The 22,623-nt window shown below is 37.9% G+C and overlaps 1 protein-coding gene across 1 annotated transcript in view; it reads left to right on the top strand.

Annotated features, from left to right (window-relative positions):
- LOC104396196 (sodium channel protein type 5 subunit alpha-like) overlaps positions 1 to 12,143 on the top strand; it is a 39,485-nt gene extending 27,342 nt beyond the window's left edge. Inside the window, exons 15-24 of the mRNA XM_010006013.1 lie at positions 609 to 720; positions 1,807 to 1,961; positions 3,888 to 4,106; positions 5,211 to 5,285; positions 5,820 to 6,074; positions 6,990 to 7,043; positions 8,002 to 8,143; positions 8,513 to 8,613; positions 9,402 to 9,666; positions 11,014 to 12,143. Coding sequence (XP_010004315.1) covers positions 609 to 720; positions 1,807 to 1,961; positions 3,888 to 4,106; positions 5,211 to 5,285; positions 5,820 to 6,074; positions 6,990 to 7,043; positions 8,002 to 8,143; positions 8,513 to 8,613; positions 9,402 to 9,666; positions 11,014 to 12,143 — 2,508 coding nt within the window. The remainder of the gene's footprint in view (positions 1 to 608; positions 721 to 1,806; positions 1,962 to 3,887; positions 4,107 to 5,210; positions 5,286 to 5,819; positions 6,075 to 6,989; positions 7,044 to 8,001; positions 8,144 to 8,512; positions 8,614 to 9,401; positions 9,667 to 11,013) is intronic.
- Positions 12,144 to 22,623: the final 10,480 nt, after the last annotated feature.

A 22,623-nucleotide genomic window follows, 5' to 3' on the forward strand; every position in this document is an offset into this window, starting at 1 on the left:
ACTAAACCCCACACTTACTTCTTCTGGCTTCTCATTCTTATCCCTGTTCTCATGTCTTCCATTTCTGTGTCATTCAAGGCACTTACACTTTATGAGTGATAGACTGCTTTAATCCTTTTTCTTTATACTTGTTTTCTTTATCGTCTTTAGTTTTATAAGTGTGTAGGTTACCTACCAATAACTACAATCCTTTGAGATGTGTAGACATTTCTTTCCTTCAAGCCTTTTGAGACTTGGCTTGTGCCTCTGAAAGTGAAAGGAAAATTGGATTGGCATGAAGAAATCAGAGTTTTCTCTAAACCAAAGTTGTAGCATACTATAACCTCTTTTAAATATTTCCCTTCCTGCAAGTCCAGAGTAGATGACTTCAAGAAAGCAAGAAACTTGTTAAGTTAAAGCCATGGAAACAAAGAGTAGGGATTAGCCTTTTATCTCCTGTTATCTGTAATTTTATTTTGGTAGTTCAGCAACATAAAGATAATTTATACGCTGCAGATTTTTTCTATTTTAGGGGGGATGGAGTGACATTAATTATGATTAATTGTAAATCTGATTGCCTTATTGATGAAAAATAAATAAATAATTTTATTTGCCCTTCTCCTGTGCAGAAATGTGATGCTGGTAGCTATTCTGACACCAGCAGTGTGGATCCAACTGTTGTTCTGGAGATGTTTTCCCAGCCTAAAAAGTCACACTCACCCAAGGACTGTTTTGGAGAAAGTAAGAATCTTTTATGTATTGCAATGGCACAAAGCTAATCCATATTCAAAGGTATCTGTGTAGAACATTTACAAATTGGCAGAAACTGTTTGCCTGAGACACTTGTTTATAAGCATAAAAACTCTAATAAATATACCTGAAGCCAGCACAGAACTGTAGCAGGGTTGGGATGCCTGCACCCTGGCATTTAGTACCATATGGGGTGCCTGAGAGCATGCAAGACATCTGCATGAAGTTGGCAGAACTGTCACAGAAGCTGTTGAATATCCAGAGAGACCTAAAATGGTTCTAAACACCTGGGTTTAGGTAGCAAGATGCCATCTTTGGTGTGTGATTCAGTCTTCTGTTGAGACATCAGACTGTAGATATCTGCACACAAGCAAAGGCACCCCAAGCACTTCTGAAGGGGCAGCTGGAGATCAGTTAGGATATGCATGTTGGTGTCTGCTCTCTTAAATGACACTTCAGCTGACTTTGTTCAAGCTCCTAGCACTGTGGATGAACATCCAGTCAACGCATCTGATGGAACTGAGAGGGCTGTACATCTCATTCTCATGTGGACACCTACATTTGATTGCCTGAACTGCTCCTGAGACTCCATTGAGTGCCAGGGTTTGATCCTTCTGCCTTCACAAACTAATGAAAAAGTGTTTTTCTGGTGCAAAACAGTGACCAGAGAATGTAATTGTAACATCTCTGCAGTGAAATCAAGTGAAAGAATCAGTAGAAACAATAATTTCCTAAACCACTAGTAGGGCAATATCTCTTTTCAAAACAAAAGGAATACATGCAGAAAGTAAAACAAGCAAGTTTTTTAGATAGAAATAATGTTTTTAGATTAAATCCCTGCAGAAGTGCTTGTGGGCACAAAAGCTTCTTTGCTTTTTCTGGGTGCAAGTTGCTCTATTAAAAGAGCTCATTTTGGCCTAGAAATTCTGTATTTTCCTGTAGCTTTAGATCTTTTCAGCCACAACAATACATTCTTTGTGCAGTCTGTACAAGCTCATTTTAAGATGTTTCATGCTTTTTAGATTCCACGTCTCCACCTTTTCCATGTCACCAATATGCTCTTCTTTCTCTTTTCAGGTTGTGTTGAATGTTGCTCGTGTTGTGCAGTGGATATCACTAAGTTTCCAGGCAAAACTTGGTGGAAATTTAGAAAAACGTGCTACAAAATTGTTAAACATAGCTGGTTTGAAAATTTTATAATTTTTATGATTGTATTGAGCAGTGCAGCACTGGTAAATTTCATTCAATTTCTCAGTTTTTTCTATTTAATGTATCTCTTCTGTTCTCACATTCCTTTTTCCAGGGAGAGACAAGAGTATAAGGAACGTATTCTATGACTTCTAAGGCTCTCCCCCACTTGGATACGTTATTTAAATTTATAGAATCATAGTCTTCTTCACAGTTCTTAATGAAATGTGGTTCTTCACACTCTTGTGTGTTTTCAGGATCTGAAATGACTTAGGAAAGCTTAACAGAAGTACTTCTAAATACAGGGAGCAAATCAGGTCTGCTTTAATACCTAAAAAAATCATCATCTATCAGAGCACTGGAGACACATAGCAGAGACACTCAAGCAGGTGTTTCTACAAGGCATTGAAAGGTTTCATGTGGCTGGTGATAACTTGTAACTGTAGCTGAGCTAATCCTTGCCAAGCCATCCAGGTGTCTTTGCTATGGTGTTGCCCTGAACCAAAGGTCTGTGGACCAACTGGGTCAGCCTCCCATGTGACTGTTAATTCCTCAGAGGGTGTTGACTGTAAATGAACTTTTTAAGAAATAGCAGAATAGGAGATTTCTAAGTCAGGTAAGGAGCTGCTAAGTGTAGAGCTGACGCAGGTTGAAACTGGATATGGGCTAAAGCTCTGATACTCCTGAGCTTTGTCACAAGCTACAGCCAGGTGACTTTGAGCAAGTAAATTGATCTTCTACTCTTCATTTGCTCTTCCATAAATGAAGATGTTGTGTTCCAGCATCCCAAGGATGTGAGATGGTGTGTTCCTCTTGAGAGCACACACTCTTAAGCTTCTCATTTCAGCTTTTTGACTCATCTCATGGCAAGAAATAAGACAGAAATTTAGCAGCTGCAGGGGCAGTGTCAGTGAAAGGACCACACATCTGAATGAGGATAAAAGAAAGGGAAGTTGTTCAATGCCCTGGAGGGGCTCTAGAGGCATGTTGAGCTCCTGAGAAAGCGTATGAAACAAGAGACAAGATGAGATACAGCAATTTATATCTAGGAATCATAGGGTATGGGAAAGGGTGTGGTACAGGATGGCTTTTTTTTCTACACAAGTAAGAAAACTTTTAAGTAGAAGGATGTATCTACACAAGTAAGAAAACTTTTAAGTAGAAGTAATGACAGACGTGGATTTGGAAGGGGTAAATTGTGGTGGTGAAATGGATGGATAGATAATTAGAAATGTTGGCAGCAAATGAGAAATGAAGTGGAAATGGAGCTGTAATGTAGGGGAGAAATGGATGAAAGGAAGAATAAAGACATTGCCAGAGGCTTGGTGAGGGAATAATGCAAGGTGTTGAAAGGAATTGGGAATGGTTTGGCAATATAAAAAACTTAAAATAAATTAGCAAGGCAGCAGGTACATTAAACACAACCAAACAATGATGCAAACAACAGCAATCAATAAAACATTTTCCTAAACCCCTACTGACATCAAAGTAATGTCAATGTTGAGGTGAAACTCCAGGAATGAACAGTTCCAGATAAGCTGTTTGTAATATTTTTCCTATCTGTCCTACATCTCTGCAGGCTGATTAACGATGACTCCTTTGGAAAGTCTGTGTCTGAAAAACAGTGATTAATGTGTTTAATTCAAGCTTTATTAGGAAGAATTTTAGACCAACACCTTCAAGTTATCCACTAATGTGGGAATCCAAGATTTTTGGTAGCCACAATGGACCCTCATCAGATGAAGACAGGTTGAGGTTGAACCACTGAAAGGATGGGATTTTTCAAGGAACCTGAAAATGAGATTGTACTTAGTTATCAATTTAGGTTTTTACTTCTAAGCATAAAACTTAAGTGTTGGTTACCCATAACTTAGTGTGAAATGGTTATAATAAGATAAACTGGGTATTCTTGTACAAGTTTAAAATAGTTCTTAAAGATACTGTTTTAAAACTGGATTCTGAAATTCCAGGCATTTGAAGATATTCACCTGCAGGAGAGGAAAAAAGTTAAAATCCTCCTAGAATATGCTGATAAAGTATTTACCTACATCTTTTTCATGGAGATGCTTCTAAAATGGGTTGCTTATGGTTTGCACAGTTATTTCACAAATGCCTGGTGTTGGCTTGACTTCATCATTGTATGTGTAAGTATAAAATATATATATATAAAATATATATATATTCAGCTTGTCTTTTATTTTGAATATTTATATTTTTTATATAGAGAACTACATGTAAAATCTGATTGTGAATAAAGAAAAGTGCAAAAGGCAGTTTCCAAAAGCTGAAAAACTTGCAATCAAGAGAGACTTTAGGACAAATTTCAATGGAAATTGTAGGCAATGTAGGCTTAAGAACATTTTATTAGGTATCTCTGTTATTGAGGACCATGGTGTTTATAAAAACTTTTTCAAGTGTAGAGAGAGGGTGCAATTAGTGATCAGAAATAAAACTGAAATAAAATTAATTAAGATGACAGAAAAATCTTAAGCTACTGGGAATCAGAGAAAAAAATAGAGTTGCTTCTTGGTCTTCTAGTGTATGAAATTCAGAGGCTTGGGGCTGTTTAGACTGGAGAAGAGAAGACTGAGAAGGGACCTTGTTAATGTCTACAAATATCTGAAGGGTGAATGTTATGAATGGGCCAGTCTCTTTTCAGTGGTGCCCTGTGATAGGATGAGGGATAACAGCACCAAGTTATAACACAGGAAGTTCCACCTCAACATGAGGAAAAACGTCTTTACTGTGAGGGTGACAGAGGTGCCCAGAGAGGTTGTGGAGTCTCCTTCTCTGGAGACTTTCAGGACCCATCTGGACACATTCCTGTGTGAGCTGCCCTGGGTGTTCCTGCTGCAGCAAGGGGGTTGGACTTGATCTTCAGAGGTCCCTTCCAACCCCTATAATTCTATGATTCTATGAAATTACCATAGTTACCAATTTGCTTGTTAGACTAGCATCCCTCAAAAAGCTGAAGGAACGGTTTTTGAAGCAAAACATAAAAAAGGAAAAAAAAAAATGTTTCAAATTAGAATGAGAGAATTCCATTATTTTTTAAGTATTAGGAGTGAAGTAAATTTATATTATGTTAACTTTGAAAGTGTATTTTCTTCGCTTGACTTACTGGTTACTTACTTCGTTTGACTTACTGACTTACTGTAACATTCAGGCTATGACACGTTAAATCAGTTTTTGTCTATCATTTAATAATCTTAGTTTCAATTCAATAACCACAGCTGTCATTTGTTTCCTGGGGACTAAATGCTGTTTCCAAAGAATCACCTTGTTCCTCTGAGAGTGCCCTGAAATCCCTCAGGACTCTTAGAGCATTGAGGCCTCTACGAGCTTTGTCAAGATTTGAAGGGATAAAGGTAAGGATATTGGGGGTGTGTGTCCATATTTTGTAAAAGCTGCTTTTGAAGTTTTTGTGAAAATTACAACTTTCATCTCTGGTTTAGGACTTGGTTCAGATGACCTGGTTGCACCTTATGGTTGTTCATTTGAAATGATACCTATCACTTTCACAGAAATGTTATAAATACAAATGAAATATGGATATTGAATGAGAATGTGCCACCACAAGGAATTATTGTGGATAGTAATTTGAACACCTGAACATTTTTCCACATTTCCAGCTTCGGTGCAATTTGCAGAACAAACTAAACTGATTTTTTTTTTAGACTTGTACTTTTCTGAAACCCATTATTTCATTCATCTTAGGGAAAAATTTCATCCAGAATGTCTGACAAATCTTCCTGAAAAAAATGCATATTCTCAAAAAAAAAAATAATGAAAGGGAACCATTTTTACTTACTTGTCAATAGAAAAGCAGCCACATACAGAGTTAGTACAGAAAGCACTGAATGTGAATTGTTCATTCTTTTCATGAATTTTATTTATTTAAGGTCGTTGTGGATGCAATCTTGGGAGCCATCCCCTCAATCTTGAATGTTTTGCTCGTCTGTGTTGTGTTCTGGCTCCTGTTTAACATTGCAGGAGTAAAATTCTTTGGGAAACAATTTTACAAATGCGTCCTCCCGGAAGGAAATCTCAGTCAAATTAATAACATGAGTGATTGTAATTCCTATGGTGGAACGTGGACCAATAGTGATGTCAACTTTGATAATGTTGGGATGGGCTACCTGGCTCTTCTCCAAGTGGTGAGTTCTATCAAAACATGCATAATTTTGTCTTCTTCAAGGAAATGTGCTGGGCAGCTCAACCATGGGGCACCACAACGCTTCTGGTTATCTCACTGAAACTGGGGAACTTTTTATATATATTTATATATATATAAGACAATTTGTCTTATATATAAGCTGTTCAGTGCCTCCTAGAAAAGCACTTCAGCACATTCAACCTTGTGTTAAAACTGAGCACTGTGTGTCATGGCTTTTCAATTTAGTTTTAATTTTGATTAACATTCTAAGCCTGAAATAACATGCATGTCACCAGATTTAGAGTCACTCTCATTTTCCTCAGCAAAGGTTAGTTCAGAGGGGATGAGAAAGAAAAAACATGCTGCAGTTTATTCGTATTTCTGTATTTTATTAGGTAAATCATCAAGTATTGGGAGGCTAATTTATTGATCTCCCACAATAAAAGAGAGAAAGGCATTTTTTAAAGTGGGTGTTACCCCTGTATCTTTTCTAGCTGAAGTTCTTTGCCCAGTATCCTCCAAAGTGTTCTATGATTCAGCAGAGCTGCTAAACATTGGAGGAAGGAATCATTTGCTGTTTTCTTAGAATATTTTTGTTGTTGTTTTTTTTCTTTTAGGATTTATTTGCTAGATAAGCTGACACTTTCTGCTTTTGTAAAAACCAGAATTTACCAAAAAAATCATTTAACATAAAAACACATTTCACAGGATTTATGGCTCTTTTTTTTTTTTTCCTTTTCAAGAAATATATTTTTTTTCTCTTCACTAAACTCCAGTGAATCAGACTTCCAAGCAGATCTTTGGAAGTGATGGACAATTTTTATAGCACACTTTGAACATGTTTATATTAGCTTTACCTGATTCTTAAACTGATTTTTGGTTTAATGATAATAACTTTAAAAATGGATTTTTCCAGGCAACTTTCAAAGGTTGGATGGATATTATGTATGCAGCAGTGGATTCACGTGGGGTATGTCACTAAAATGACATTTGAGTTCTTTTCCCTGTCCTTCTTTCCTTCTTAATCCACACAATTAATTTCCACAATTTTGTTTGCAATATCAAGTAAAAAATACAAGCAGATGAATCCTTCAAGCTACGTAGTGAAACATGAATCTTTGGAGATTATTCAAATATCTGGAACTTAAACAAAAGAAAACTTGTCAAAATAGAGTGACACCTCAGAAAACTTTCCTTGTCAAGAAGGTAGAGGGCAAGATGTTGCAAGTTTTGGACAAGTCTGTTTTGGAAACAGAATTCAGAAGGTCTTGAAGGGATTTTGCCTGTGAAGCAAATTTTCTTTTTAAATGTGTATGGTAGCTTTACAATGACATGCATGTCTAGCAGCTATTTCTGGAGGTTTTCTTCCCTGTGTTTGACATCTTACTATTTCCTCCCCATTTCCATATGTTTCTTACTCTCTCACTAGTACAGTGTGTTTAAACTTCTCTACATTTAATCATTTTGCTTATTTGTTCAAAAGTGCTGTACTCTTGGCTCTAGTGAAATAGCTGCTTATTAAAAAGATCATTCCTTATATCATAGTGAGGTGGCTTTTTAAAACTGCTTCTCATCTGGAATTGCATTCAAGGGGATGGTGGTTCATTATGTTTAGTCTGAGGTGTTTTTCTAATCTAATTATTCAAAGTATCATTTCTGCTTGGAACTGTTTAACTATGACTTAAGAATTTTCTAGACCTGGATTTGACTATATGTCTTTGTAGATATCTTTACAAACAGTAACAAGACAGAACAAGACAGCTCTGCTTGTACATCTAAGTCAAGGTTTAAATGTGTAGAAATAATCTATTCCTCCTGACCATAAAAAAGATTTGTTATTATAACTTGAAAATTATAAAGCTGAGATTATCAGATTTTTACTAGTATTATTTTTCTGGTTTGATTGATTGATTTATTTATTTTAACAGATAAATCAACAGCCAAGGTTTGAAGCATTCTTAGTCATGTATATGTATTTTGTGATTTTCATTATTTTTGGATCTTTCTTCATGCTGAACCTTTTCATTGGAGTGGTTATCAGCAATTTTAACCAACAAAGGAAAAAGATAAGTACTGCATGAGCTCATTCAGAGTCCCTTGTAATCCCAATTTGATTAAGTGAATGCTAGCTTGACATTAGATGTCTGATATTTTCAGATAACTGGAAGCAGTATGAAAATTTAAAATAATAATGAGATACCATGTTTTGAAAATAGGAGTCCCCTTTTCCTCAAAGCTTGTAGTAAATTCTATTTTCATTCAAAATACTTAATTTCTTCTAAGAAGAAAGGAGTGGGTAGTTTAAGAAAAGAGAAGCCAAAAAAGGTGTCAAGGTTTAATGCTGGGCCAGCCTCACCACAGCTGAGGAAACTTGCTGGTGTTTATTGAGTTGACTGCTTAAACTTCAGCTGAACGACAGTTTTCTTTCCCTTTACTTAGGTGGAAAAGACCTATTTTTGACTGAGCAACAGAAAAAGTATTATAATGCCCTAAAAAAGCTTGGATCCAAGAAACCTCAAAAACCCATCCCAAGACCATTGGTGAGACCATCTTCAGTAGAATGTGATAGAAGATATAAAAACTGTGACCATATTTAAACTCAGTAGCCTGGCATCTGGACATAAACTTCATTTTAGACCCCATCATCTTCCTCATTCCAGATACTATTTACATTTTACTCTCTTCTGCTTAATTCCATCTAATGCAGTCTTTCTTTGTGGGTATTAATTTAAGGAAATTTGCAGCCTATTTATCCCCTATTGCAATGTACAATCAATGTATAAATGTTCATATTAAGTATTTACTATTCATAACATGATCTTTATTACTTAAGTTGCGTGGTATTCCTTCTGCAACCAGATTGGATTATTACAGGTGAGAATGAATAGTGAGTTGTACATGTCCCATGGCTGTTATTTACTTTGAAATAATTTTATGCTTTATTTCTTATGGTTTCTTTCCAGGCCTGGCTTCACACAGTAACTATTCAGAGTTTTTCCTGCCTATAACATTTTAATTGGAGTTTCTTATCCTAAAATGCTTCAACAAGTATTTCTATTCAAAGAGCAATCACAATGTACTCTGAGTGTTTTCATGCTGTACCATTTTGCTAAGGAAATGTGGTTGTGTGATACCTGAAAATACTTAGCCAATCACTGAGAGTTTTCTTGGAAGGCCTAAAGAAATCACCTAAAAATGCTTCCAGTAGCTTATTGTTAAATTTATATTCTCTTAAATTCCTTTTCTAAGCACAAAATACTGGTCAATATTTTAATGTAGCCTGGGTCTTAGAAGTAGCATTAAGCAGCTGTTCTCTTTCTCTCCACAGAACATGTTCCAAGGATTCCTGTTTGATATAGTATCTCACCAAGCATTTGACATCACTGTTGTGATTCTCATCTGTCTAAACATGGTCTTTATGATGGCAGAAAACAACGAGAGAGACATCAAGAATGTTCTTAATAACATCAACCATTTTTTTGTGGTGGTATTTACTGGGGAATGTGTCATAAAAATACTAGCCCTGAGACATTACTTCTTCACCAGTGGCTGGAACCTATTTGATTTAGCTGTTTTGGTGCTTTCCCTTCTTAGTAAGTATCAATTCTTGTTAAGGGTTTTACCAATATGAAGCCAAATTTCAGTATAAAGGAACCACCTACATATCTCTGATAAATAAATTCCAGATCCAATGTACCCTGCCAAACCATATGCTAAGTGAAAAGAAAGTATTTTTGTTTTCCTTTATGTTTTTTCAGAGGACTAAAAGGTAAATGGATATTTTATTTATTTATTTTTCTAAGTATGAGTTTTCTAGAGTATTAACAGAATAGAAATTTAATGCAGAAACATATTTTCTAAGTTATTGTATTAAAATGTTGTCTCAATATTTTTTATGCTTTGGATTTACATGTAATCACATTAACTGTTGTTATCATAGTAAAAGTAAAAAAGTTAGAAATATATTTGTGTGAAAAATGGGAAAAAATATTTCATTTTCCAGGACTTTTTCTTAAGAGGGTAGATCCTTAGGGCTGATTTAGAAAGCTCAGGAAAATTTAATTGCTCAGCACTATTCTAAATCTGGGCCACTATATCTGACTGTGAAAAGTCATATTGTTTTGCTTTTCAAGTAAGACTAGATGCTTACCATTTTCTCTGCAAAGGATCAATTTTAGTTTCTTGTAGCGTTTATTTGGTCTGTGCTTCTTCCTCAGGCTCAGGTTATATCATATAATCAAGGATGGGAAAAAACACCTGATCTGAGTTCTCCACTTTGTCCCTAAGCACAGTTCTCCTTTCCTCTCCCATGCAACCCAGAAAAAATGATAACTTCTGAAGTCTTCTGTTTGCAATAATTCACAGTATTACTGTAGTGCTGAAGGAACTGATTATTCTGGTGGTAGGATCATAGAATGAGGTGTGAGGGAGAACAAATACTGAAAGACAGGTTTCCTTTATTTTCTTCTTGCTCTTCTCTGATCTCATTCAATACCAAGCACTAATGAAAGCCTCACATTTAGCACGTGAGACCTGTAGAGGAGGAAGGAATCAGCCAGCAGCTGGGAGACAAGCCCTATAGCTTCCATCACAGGAACTGAAGGGTTTTAAAGGGATTTTTATGTACTTGAGCAATGTGTAATTCCATCCCTTGAGTCGGAGAAATCTGGGAGAATGCAGTTTCCAAACTACACATCATCTTGATACTTTTTTAATATTTAAGGGTATTACAAATTGTCTTTCTATTCCTAAGCTCTTTTGTAAGCAATTGCAGTCTTGGGGCTGGTGCTTTTGTTGAAAGTGGTGCAATATGATCAAAGCTGCTTTCGACACCTGAAGCATAGAAGATAACAAAATGGACATAAGGAAGGGATTTCAGTGATATGGATTGACAACATGTTTTGTGCTTGTTTTTTTTTCTAATCTTCTTCATTTCAAAGGTATTGGACTTGAAGGCTTCCGAACGTCCCTCTCTCCTACACTGCTGAGAATTTTTCGTTTGGCACGAATTGGCCGAATCCTGAGATTGATTAGGAAAGCCAGAGGAATCCGAACTCTTCTTTTTGCTTTGCTGATGTCTCTTCCTGCCCTGTTCAACATTGGGCTTCTGCTCTTCCTGGTCATGTTCATTTATGCGATTGTAGGCATGACCAACTTTGCCTGTGTTGGCTGGGAAGGTGGGATGGACAACCTCTTCAACTTTCAAACCTTTGATAGTAGCATCCTGTGTCTCTTCCAAATTACGACATCGGCTGGCTGGGATGGTCTTTTGCTCCCTCTGTTGAAAGGATCTAATTCGTGTGCTCCCAACTTAAATTTAACATCCGAACAGAGAAATAATTGCACGAATAAGGGGGTTGGCATTTTATATTTTGTAAGCTATGTCATCATATCATTTCTCATTGTTGTAAATATGTACATAGCTGTCATTTTAGAGAACTTCAGCGTTGCCACTGAAGAAAGCGCCGATCCTCTTTGTGAGGATGACTTTGACATGTTCTATGAGACCTGGGGAAAATTTGATCCTCAGGCAACCCAGTTTATTGAATATTCTGCTCTTTCAGACTTTGCAGATGCTCTGGCAGAGCCCTTACGTATTCCAAAGCCTAATAAAATTCTGCTCATATCCATGGACCTCCCCATGGTTAGTGGAGATAAGATTCACTGCTTGGATATCTTGCTTGCTCTCACTAAGAGGGTCTTGGGAGGATCTGGAGATTTTGGAGGTCTTGAATCACACATGGAAGAAAAATTTATGGCTGCCAATCCATCTAAAGTTTCTTACAAGCCAATTACTACCACCCTGAAAAGAAAACAAGAAGAGGTGTCAGCCCTTGTTATTCAAAAGGCCTTCAGGAAGTACTTGGTGCAGCGTGCTTTTAAAAATAAGTCTTTGTTGTACCGTCACAAGCGTTATAGCAGTTCTGTCTTGGAAGAAGAACGTCTTGCTCTGATGCTGAATGAAAATCATGGTAGGAAGCTGGATAAGTCACGGACCACATCTTCCATGTCACTGCCTTTATTTTATGATGGGTTTGCTGAAACAGATAGTAATAATGAGAAGACGTAAGGTTGCCCCGGGCTGCAGCGCTTTTTGATTAAACCCGTATCAGGTATTTTCAAGTAGAGAAAATATCTTCATCTCAGAGCATGACAATTTGGAATGATGATGGCAGCCTTTCAGTATTGTGATTGTTCAGTTTTGCAAAGGCACCTAAAAATAATTAAGATTTGAACAACTAAATCCTAAGTATTGGAGGAAAATTAAATAATGGAATTTTTTTCCCTCAGCTACTGGAGTAGATGAGTTGATTTTTACACCTGTCATTTTTTGCATTAATTAATATTTCTGTGTTTACAGAAGAAATCCATAAAAGATCAGTTGTAACTGTAATATGATTTATATGCACACAAGGCTGTAGAACAATGTGTATCCCTTTAGAGATAAAGTCCAGTTTGAAAAATTGGTTATTGTAGCAAAATTAGTCAGTTACTACATTTTCTGTAAAAGAGCTCCCTCAAGCCAAGCAGCCACTAATTTCTGTATTGTTTGAGACCATTTTCCTCTTAGTGCTTTCAGATGGATTTATTTAAGAAGTTTTGAAGTGTCTTTACATGTGCACCTAAATGGATTTAACATCTCATCCTGAGATGTCTGTGCTTGAAAGTTGTATAGAATTTGTTCTTTGTATCACTCAGTGTATAAAACCTGTGATAACTATCATTACCAAAATCAAATATTGTTATGCAAGAAGAGATTGTTTGCAGAAAATCTTAATAATTCTTGTACATAAAATGTCATTATTATACTTAATGCAAATGTCACGGAAAGTATTACTTAGTAATCTGAAAAGGAGTTCATGGTGTGTCTTACAACATTTATTAAATTTAGAGGAAGTATTTTATTTGTTCTGAAAAAAAGGAGCCATGTATGAACAATGTGTATGAATATTACTGTTTTTTGCAGTTTAGGTTGGTGAGGTGAAGTCTCGTGGTGGTCTCAGAGCTACTAATGAAACGACTATTTTAGATTCTTCAATAAAGAGTTCAGATGCTTAAGGTATTTGCTTTGTAAGAGTTCTCTTCAATTTCAGTGTAACACAAGACTTAGTCTGATGTTAGAGGTGTAGAACCACAGTAATATATGTGTTCCATTTTACAGGGAATCAGAAAAGACTTGGCACTTTCAGATAAAGAACAGTAGTGACTCAAATTTTGCTGTCATTTGCCTTATTAAATACTATTAAAATATGACGGATATAATAAAATCTTGTATATTTGAGGACAAATAAAGGCACATGAAAGCTGAGAGTTAAAGACTTCAGATACAGTATGGTTTAAACTAGCTTCATTACTTCCAGAACCAGCTTCTGTTCAGAAAAAAAATTAAAAAAAAAATGGACAAAGAAGGTCTGCAGACCTCTTAGGGAAACCCAGGAATCTGCCCTTAGTGTCAGCAATGAAATGCAGAGAAACTTGATGGATGTGTTTGATTCCTGCTCCTATCCAGCTTGACCTGCTTTTGTTCCTGCAGTGCCTAGTGATGCTTTTCATAGAATGGTTTGGGTTGGAAAGAACCTTTTAAAGGACGACTACTCCAACTTCCCTGCAGTGAGCAGGAACATCTTCAACTAGATCAGGTTTCTCAGACCCCATCCAACGTGACCTTGAATGTTTCCAGGGATGCGGCTTCTACCACCTCACTGGGCAACCTGTGCCAGTGTCTCACCACTCCCATTGCAAAAAATTCCTCCTTTATATCTAGTTGAAATCTCCCCTCTTTCAGTTTAAAACCATTATCTCTTATCCTATCACAACAGGCTCCATCTTTTCTTACAGCTCCCCCTCCCCCTTTAAGCACTGAAAGGCTGCAATAAGGTCTCTCCAGAGCCCTCTCCATGCTAAACAGCTCCAGTTGTCTTAGCCTCTCCTCAGCCCTTTGATAATCTCTGTGGCCTTTCTTTGGACTTGATCCAACAGGTCCATGTCCTGGTCTCAGGAAAGCAGAGTAGAGGGGCAGAATCACCTCCCTGGCCCTGCTGGCCACACTTCTTTGATGCAGCCCAGGACACGGTTTCTGGGCTGCAAGCACACATTGCTGGCTCATGTCCAGCTTTCCATCCACCAGGACCTCCAAATCCTTCTCCACAGGGCTGCTCTCAAGCCCTTCATCCCTCAGCCTGTATCAACACCAGGGTTTGCCCCAATCCAGGTGCAGGAACTTGCCCTTGGAGGTTAAACTATTTGTTCTGTCCGGTGTGAGCTGCAAGTGACACTTTTTGTTTTGTTTTGTTTTGTTCAGAGATCAGATACCATTAGATGGCAGCATTTACTGCCTTTTAGAATATATACCCCACCCTAAATTAAACCGACGTCAAACTCCTGCACTTCAACGTGGAGAAATTAAATTTATTATAAATTCCTATAGAAAATAATGACATAACTCGCAGTTTTCCATCTTGGGCTCTCAGGCTCTCCAGAGTTCTCAGCAGGTGTTTGTTGGCTGCCAGTTTCATGACAGATTGACTAACCTTCATGATTGTGAAAAAAAGTTCTGTTTTCCTGTTTTCTTGAATCTTCCAGGGAGTACTTTCAAGGAAATCTGTCTAGCACTGTGGCCAGGAATGTTTGTTAGGAAAGGGGGAAGATTGCTTTGCTCTTGCTTATTGGTAAAGAAGAATAGATTGGAAAAGCCGTAAGGAGAGAATTTAAAACACCAACAATGTGTAACAAAATACCAATTTGTTATTACTATTAGTTTAAATGAATATGATCTTCTCAATTTAAAATGATGTTGTTTGACTGCAGCAGCAGTCAGAAATTGTCCAGAATCAGAAATACTTCAAGTTGAAGTATTGTCCCACTGTAGGGACAGCAATTTTGGACAAAATCACACCTAGCACAAACATATCCTTAGTCCTTATTTTACTTTACAAACATACAAAAGCCTTTGAATTCACCCCAGTGCAAATCTTAAGGTCTGATCAATTTTTTAGTGTTGCTTAAGCATGAAAGTAGCCCTAGCACACCACTGCAGGGCTGAAAGGAGAATGGTGACATCCAGCTGCTGCAGCTTCTTCATGCCAGAATTTCCCAAAAGCCAAATCGGGTGCTGAGGTAATGATGTGGAGTTTCTTTTAAAAAAGACTGTAAAGATTGTGATAATAGCACTGAACAGGTGGGAGTTTTTGACAATTCTGGTATCTGAAACTGTGAGTTGCTCTGGGTAAAACTACGTGAACTTCATGAGAAGAGGTCTGGGATTCTTGGAACAGAGTGTCCCTTTCTGTTCAAGAAGTTTGGTACTTAAATCAGAGAATAGCAGAGACAAAGGGATATTGGATCCTTCTGGTTAGGAAGCACTGTGCATGTAAAGCTATCAGAGAATTCCTGAGGACTAGCACTGTAATACATCCCAGCATTACCTCCTTAGTGGTAGTGCAGAATTCCATAATCACACTTCTCTTTATCACTTTTCTGTGTAGAAATATATAGCAACTGACCAACAGGAATGAAGAGTTGTCTCGTAGTTTTGTGACAGCCCAGTATGCCTGAGAACAGGCTCCACAAATGTTTTGTGGGAATTGTCCTTCTTTTATTTCCTGGAGCTCTCCAGTTACCGCTAACCTTGCAATGTTTACACAACCCATCGTGTTTCTTCAGGATTCATAGAGGCGCCATATGTAGTTAAGGTATTTTAAATGTAAGAGAAAGAGCATCTCAGCATGACATTTTTCTCTGAACTCACTAAAGTGTCACTTTCCAAAGCCATCACTGGGGTCAACATTCTGTCCCAACTTGAGAAATCCCCACAACATCTGTTATGCAAGAACACAAGCCCAAATATGCTTTTCTAATTTATATTCAGAGTGAAAGTTCCCATAAGAATAGCACACCCCACAGCTGTGGCAGCTTTAGGCAGAGGTCAGGATTATTACTAGAAGTGAACTTGTTGTGGTTTAACCCCAGCTGGCAACTAAGCACCACGAAGCTGCTCCCTCAGCCCCTGCAAGTGGGATGGGGAGAGAAAAAGTAAAATTGAGAAAACTTGTGGGTTGAGATAAAGACGGTTTAACAGGTAAAGCAAAAGCCACATAAGCAATTAAAGAAAAAGAGGCAATTCCTTCACTACTTCCCGTGGGCACACAGCTGTTCAGCCATTTCCAGGAAAGCTGGGCTCCATCACTGGTAATGGTGACTTGAGAAGATAAACGACATCATCTTGACCATCTCCCTCTTCCTCCTTCTTCCTCCAGCTTTCTGTTGCTGAGCATAATGTCACAGGGTATGGAATATCCCTTTGGTCCATTGGGGTCAGCTGCCCCAGCTGGGTCCCCTCCCAGCTTCTTGTGCTCCCCCAGCTTGCTTATTGGGGTGGTTGAGGAGCAGCAAAGACCTTGAAACTGTGGAAGTCCTTCTCAGCAATAACACGGCCCCATCCAAGCTACTATGAAGAAAATTAACCCTATCCCAGCCAAACCCAGCACATCAGCCCTCTTTCTTTTTACTACTGAACATTAGCTTAACGTACTGTCTTCTAAGTGTGTGTGGTGGAAGCCCATGCAACGACTGCTTGTGCAAGACCAAACTTATGTGCATGTTAACTAACCTGGCTCTTACATGTATATAATGGTGAATAGGGAAGAACTATTTGACTTTCTGCCATTCCTCCCTTCTCCTTTCTTCTCTTACCTGAATGGTTTGGATGTTTTCTTCAGTTATTCCTAGGTTTGGATAAGCCTTTGCAGTTTTAGTAGCTTAACAGCTGCTGAATTTAGAGATTTATAGTCATAAATATTTTATAGTAGCATTAGAAAAAAGTAATCCCATCAGCCAATTCACTGATCACAGTGTCTCATTACAGGTGCAAGATAAAGGTAAGAAAACACCACAGATTATGGTGACCAACAAAATAACAATGTAATGATCCTTCCCCTTTGGTATCCCTAAGTGTCATCAATTCCCAGCAAGTGGATGATGAGCTGAAATGAGAGAACAGAAGAATAAGAAATGGTAAAACTAAAAAGTCAAGCTGATTATTTGAAAGCAGCTGGTATGAAAGAAATCTGAAACAGGAAATAGTTCAGGAAAAGAGAATGAAAATGGGTGGGGAGAAGAGATAAGCTTTGAATGAGTAAAGACAATCAGTGTGTTGAACAGACACTTCAGGAGTTACTGGCAATCACATAATGCCTGCTGAAGGTTGAAAAGAGCATCTCTTATGCCTTCCTTGCCTCAATGAAGCATCACACAACAGGCAGAAGATTTTAGTTCCAGAGTTTGTCTGGATGCTGCATCAAAAAAATAGACCCCACCAGTGTCCTAGAGGTCTGCATTCCTTAGTTATACATAAGCAGTTTACAGCAAATTGTTGATTTGATCTACAGTGGAAGGCAAAGTGTCCAATATTTCTGACACTCTGAAGGAAAGGAAAATTCCTACTTCAGTTCCTCAATCTGGCAAGAAAATAGTCTAAGTTCCCTTTAGACTGGCATGCACTGTCCCAGTTTATCCCAAGTTTTCCTAATTAAACTACATCTTGCCTGTCCTAAGTGATTAAGAATCAAATTCCATATCAGCTATAAATTAATGGAACTAGACAAGTGTCTCATTTTGGGCTTCTCAAAACAAGAGATGTATTTGAGCAAGGCCATTGGAGGGCCCTCAAGATGTTGAAGCACGTGGCATAGGATGAAAGGCTGAACGATTGGTTTCTTCAGTATTAACAAGAAGAGGTGAGAGTGTGGGTCTCACTTTTACCTTCAACTGTCCATTGAGTAGAACTGTCCATGGAGAAAAGTAACAGACAAATTCAGGTGTAGACAGTGGAACAAGATAGAATTTAACAGGCACAAGTTCCAACAAGGGTAATTCTGATTAAACACTGGGGAAAAAAATCTGCAGTGAGGGTGGATAAACTTTGGAACAAATCACAAAGAAATGTTGTGGCACCTCTGTCCTTGGATAAACTCAGAACTTGACTGACAAGACACTGGCCAGCCTGATCTAGCTTCAAAATTAAATCCACCTTTGAAGGTTGATCTGCCTTGAGCTGGGTTAGTTAAACTTCAGAGGTCACTTCCTATCTAAACCACTACTCTGTGATTCCATGGTGGTAGCCACACCCATTTCAAACATAAATATTATGGGTAAACAGGACTTAGGCACATTAATCAACAGCCATTTGTATTATTTGGGAGCTTGTCTCTATACCAATCAGTGTTATTTTGGGTGTGCAGTTCTAGTCTCTCTGTATAATAAGGTGATAAATTAGTGCAAATTAATAGGAGATTTTTTACCTGTCCACTCCAGGGAGCCAACTAAGTCCGTAGTAACTTCTACAACATCATGTCAAATTTCTTTCTGACAGTTTCTTCAGTACCCCCATCCATTATAAAAAGTTGTATAAAGACATAGGATGGTTTCAGAGCTGTGATGGCACAAGTTTAGGTGCTTTGCCCCACCGTTTCCAGAGAAAATATATGAAGGCATCAGCTTAATAAGTGGCTTTATTGATATACAGAGACTTTTGAAAGAGCAATAGAGATGGTTTGGGAACCCCTCAGGAAAATATAGCTGTTTGAGCAAATCCATTGCATTGTTGTCTGCTTCATGGTTCCATGGAGCTAAGGCATGATAGACCAAGCTGATTTTGATAACAGTCATTACCTTAATGCTGCTAGAGTTCTGGGCAGAGTGAAGGCAATGCAGATTCTTCTTCTCTCCAGGTTGCAGGGAAGATGGTCTCACACAGGAACATTCATTCAAAGGTTAGAGATTCATGGGTTCACTTAAGACAACAGCCAAGACAGGTAAGAAAACCCTGCCTTGCTGACCAAACATTGAGTAGAATTTGTCCCCAAAGATAAATTAAAGTAGTCACTGAAAATATCAACTCTTATGTAAATTTTCCTTTGTCTATTCATACCCTTGTTGAAATGAAGAGAGTAGAACCGGGTACTGTATCTTAATAGTGGTCCTACTATGCTACCAGTCTTAGCATTTGCTGCAGAATGTATCAGCCAAGACTCCATACCACAGCTTCAATTATCTATCATTGAGTGTGGCTATGGCTGGAACAACAACACAAACAAAATGAGGCAAAAAGAAAATAATCCTTTAGTTCTTCACTTAATATGTTGGGGTTTTTTTGCTGCTGCTTCTAGTGAAGCTTGTAACTGCTGCAGCCAGAAATCCCTGTTTGTGTAAGAAGATGGATTCTTCAATATCTCTACACAAAAATTCATCAATATAATTCCAGTTGCTGCTTCCCCCTCCCCTTCTGAACAGCATCTGTAGAAAATTTATCCCCTTTTCCAATGAAATATCAGTCAGTTTTAATTCAAAAAGCAGCAACAAGATCTCATGACAACACCTTCAGACAATGGTATTCGGTTCCTCCCTACACACTCGTGGTGCCCATCACTCATTTCTCAGGCTCTCTGACATCCCATTCAATATAAAACTTGTGCTTGTGTTCCTTACACCCACCCTACTTACCTTCAGCTTCCTCCTATACATTGCTTTGTCTGCCAGCTGTGCAAAAGGCAGAAGATCTGATAGCTATGAGAACATAAAATATAATGGGTAGCAGTTAAGGTTGAGTAGAGGGCTCATCCCCCATCAAACAGCCAGCAGTCTAGATGTCAAACACCAAAATAATTAACATAGGAAAGAGTATTACTGTACAAGCACTGAAAAACTCAGTACAAGACAGACTTTCCTATATACCTAGGATTCCACCAAAAAATACCAAGCCATAGAAAAAAATATTGCTTTATTTATTCTGCTGCTTGTGCCACTAGTTCATATTTATTTGAGATTACTGTGTCTAAAAGTACATTTGCACTAGAGGTTCTGATAGGGTCACAGCCTGCAGATTCAGCCACAACATGCTTAACCTGAGAAGTACTTTAAAATGTTTAAGCTGACATCCTACTGCAGCTGAATACCACAGCAAATAAAACAGAAGTTGCTTTTTAAATTCAAATTTTATCTCCGTGTTATTTTATTTTCTTATGCCGTTTTGTTTCATTATGTCAATGGTGACACGCATGGATTTACCTGCCTGCCTGCCAAAACAGAAACTTCTTTGTTAAACTGGTATTGCTCAGCTCATTTTCTACATTTTCCCCATTTTCAGTCTGGGGAAAAGGTATTTTCTTCTTGTATGACTGTCCAACAAAGCCCTACAATGGAGAAAGGCTCAGAGGAGATGAGCAAGGGTGATGTGCTGTTGCAATGAAAAGCAGCTTTTCTCCACTCAAAGGGGACTGGAGAGTGGCCTTTGCTTTAGTAAAACAGCTACCAGCAGCTGAGTGGTTCAAAGGACTATCTCAAGAGTTGAGTGGATCAACTGGTGGTGTAAGTGTTTCTCCCTGAGTTCATTTAAAGGGAATGTCTTCCTGGGTCAGTGACAACAGCATGGGGGGAGTTTATGTGTGGTTCAGCCCAACAGAGTGTAAAAACTGAATAACTGGCAAAAGACTTTCAAAGAGAGCAATGGGCTTGAGCTGCTTCAACCTGTGTGAAGCACCTTCTTCCTAGTGACTGGGGACACCCAGGATCATGACAGAGAGCAGACACTGGATCATGATGATGGAGAACACATTGGTTTTGTGACTGGGCAATTGCTATATTTTGCTAAATGTAGCCTTACATTTCTGTTGTGATTTCAGCATATTATGTATCAAAACTAAAGAAGAAATCCCACGTATGGAATAACTTCAAATAACTAAACATTATATTAAGCATCACACCCTCAATAAGTACAATAATCTGGTCAGAATACTGGACTCTTCATGCCAGGCATGGGTGTTCTTTCTGCAGTTATCCAGAGTCAAGAACATGAATGAGCAAACACTTAGAGAAAAGCTTTTCTAATTGTTAAAGATGGGGCAATGATAAAAGAGAAAATTTACAATTTTAGAACCTATTCACTCATCTTAATGATTATAGAGACAGTGACAACAGCCATCTTCATTTAAGGTTATAAATTTTGTATGTTCATCTATGTAAACAGAAACAGGTATTTTAATTGCAGTGCAATTAAATTAACTTCATAATGTTTCATCACATGCCATGAATAATATATAAGTAGTAAAGTGAAATCTATTTCCATATTTCCTGGTTTGATGATGCTGATTAGTGGATTTGAATACTACATCCAGCTGTAGTAAAGGAGAAAACAATGGCCTTGATTGGGAGAGGCTTTCATTTCTAAGTGTCCCATCATTGTCCCCCTCATGTTATAACAGTGCTCATTGTCCAACGATCCATTTCTCACTGGAAAATACAATGGCTCAAATCTGGTTTTGTGGCCATTGCTTAAACAGTGCCCAGATTCATAGATTTAGGCAAAGAGGATCACTTTAAATGTCTGTGGAGTACAAGCTATGTCATCACAAGACACTTTCTGGCTTTTTGAAGGTGACTTAGTAAAACTGTTTCTCTACATAACCAGGAGTCATTCCATCCTTCTTGTAAGGCTTTTCTCTTACTCTGTCTCCCTAGGGTGCTGGAGAGCATAAAGATAATCACTGGGTTGATGATGCTTCTGGCCTTTTGCTGGTGCCAGCCCTACTAAATGCAAGGCTGAGTTCCCCAAGTCCTTTACCACAGTAGAGAGAAAAGTCTCTAGCTGATCTCAGATTCCAGGAAGAGAAACAGTTCCCCAGAAATCTTGTAAGAAGATCTGTCCTTCCCAAATAATCAGCAATAGGATGTTATGTGGTATTTGTACCCCAGTTAGTAAACAAAGACAGCGCCCAGTGTTGGAAGGGAAGAGGGGAACCATGCTTGCATGTTCCCATAAATCCCAAGAGTTTTAGATTTTTGGATGTAATCAAACACAGCTGTTAGCACTGTCCCTCTAGCTTTCTTGAATTTCAAGCCAAAGTGTGTTTATGAGCCAAACCCCTCACAGGTAAAAATCATGTCAACCTCCCTCACTGGAAAAAAAACAAACCTGATTCAGTTTCAGCAAATGAACAAGATGCTGTATGAAACTTGTATATAAATACAAACATTCCTTCCTTTTCCCTCTCACCTTTTCTCTTCTCATTTTTTTTTTTTTTCTTATTTTTATATTTTATGCATCACAAGGATCAGCATGATAAAAACATTACAGTTAAGGTATGAGAGTGAAACCAGCCTCTAAGTATCTTGTGCTGTGTTTTATGTCTGGTACCTAGAAAACATTTGCATTCTTGCAAGTAAATAAGAATGGAAGTGGTTATAAAATAATGTAGAAGTGTGGCCTTAGCTACAGGACATTTGGTTGACTTGGAAAAAATCCCCCACATTTATGTATTTTTATAGGCAAATACATTTGTTTGTTGATGACATAATTCAACAAGTGCCAAGTGCACTAGACAGACTGCTTGAATTTTCTCTTCTGGAGGGTAATGAAGCTCACGTTACAATATTTATTTGGATGACATTGATGTTATTTCAGATTATTAATTCCTCTGGTCTTTATGTTATTTTGACACAAAAAACCTGGTGGCTGACAAAGTGCAGATGCTTAGAACATAACAGATTTCAATAGC

This window comes from Chaetura pelagica, unplaced genomic scaffold (genome assembly GCF_000747805.2).
Source record: "Chaetura pelagica isolate M959 unplaced genomic scaffold, ChaPel_1.0 scaffold199, whole genome shotgun sequence".
In the NCBI taxonomy this organism is placed as follows: domain Eukaryota; kingdom Metazoa; phylum Chordata; class Aves; order Apodiformes; family Apodidae; genus Chaetura; species Chaetura pelagica.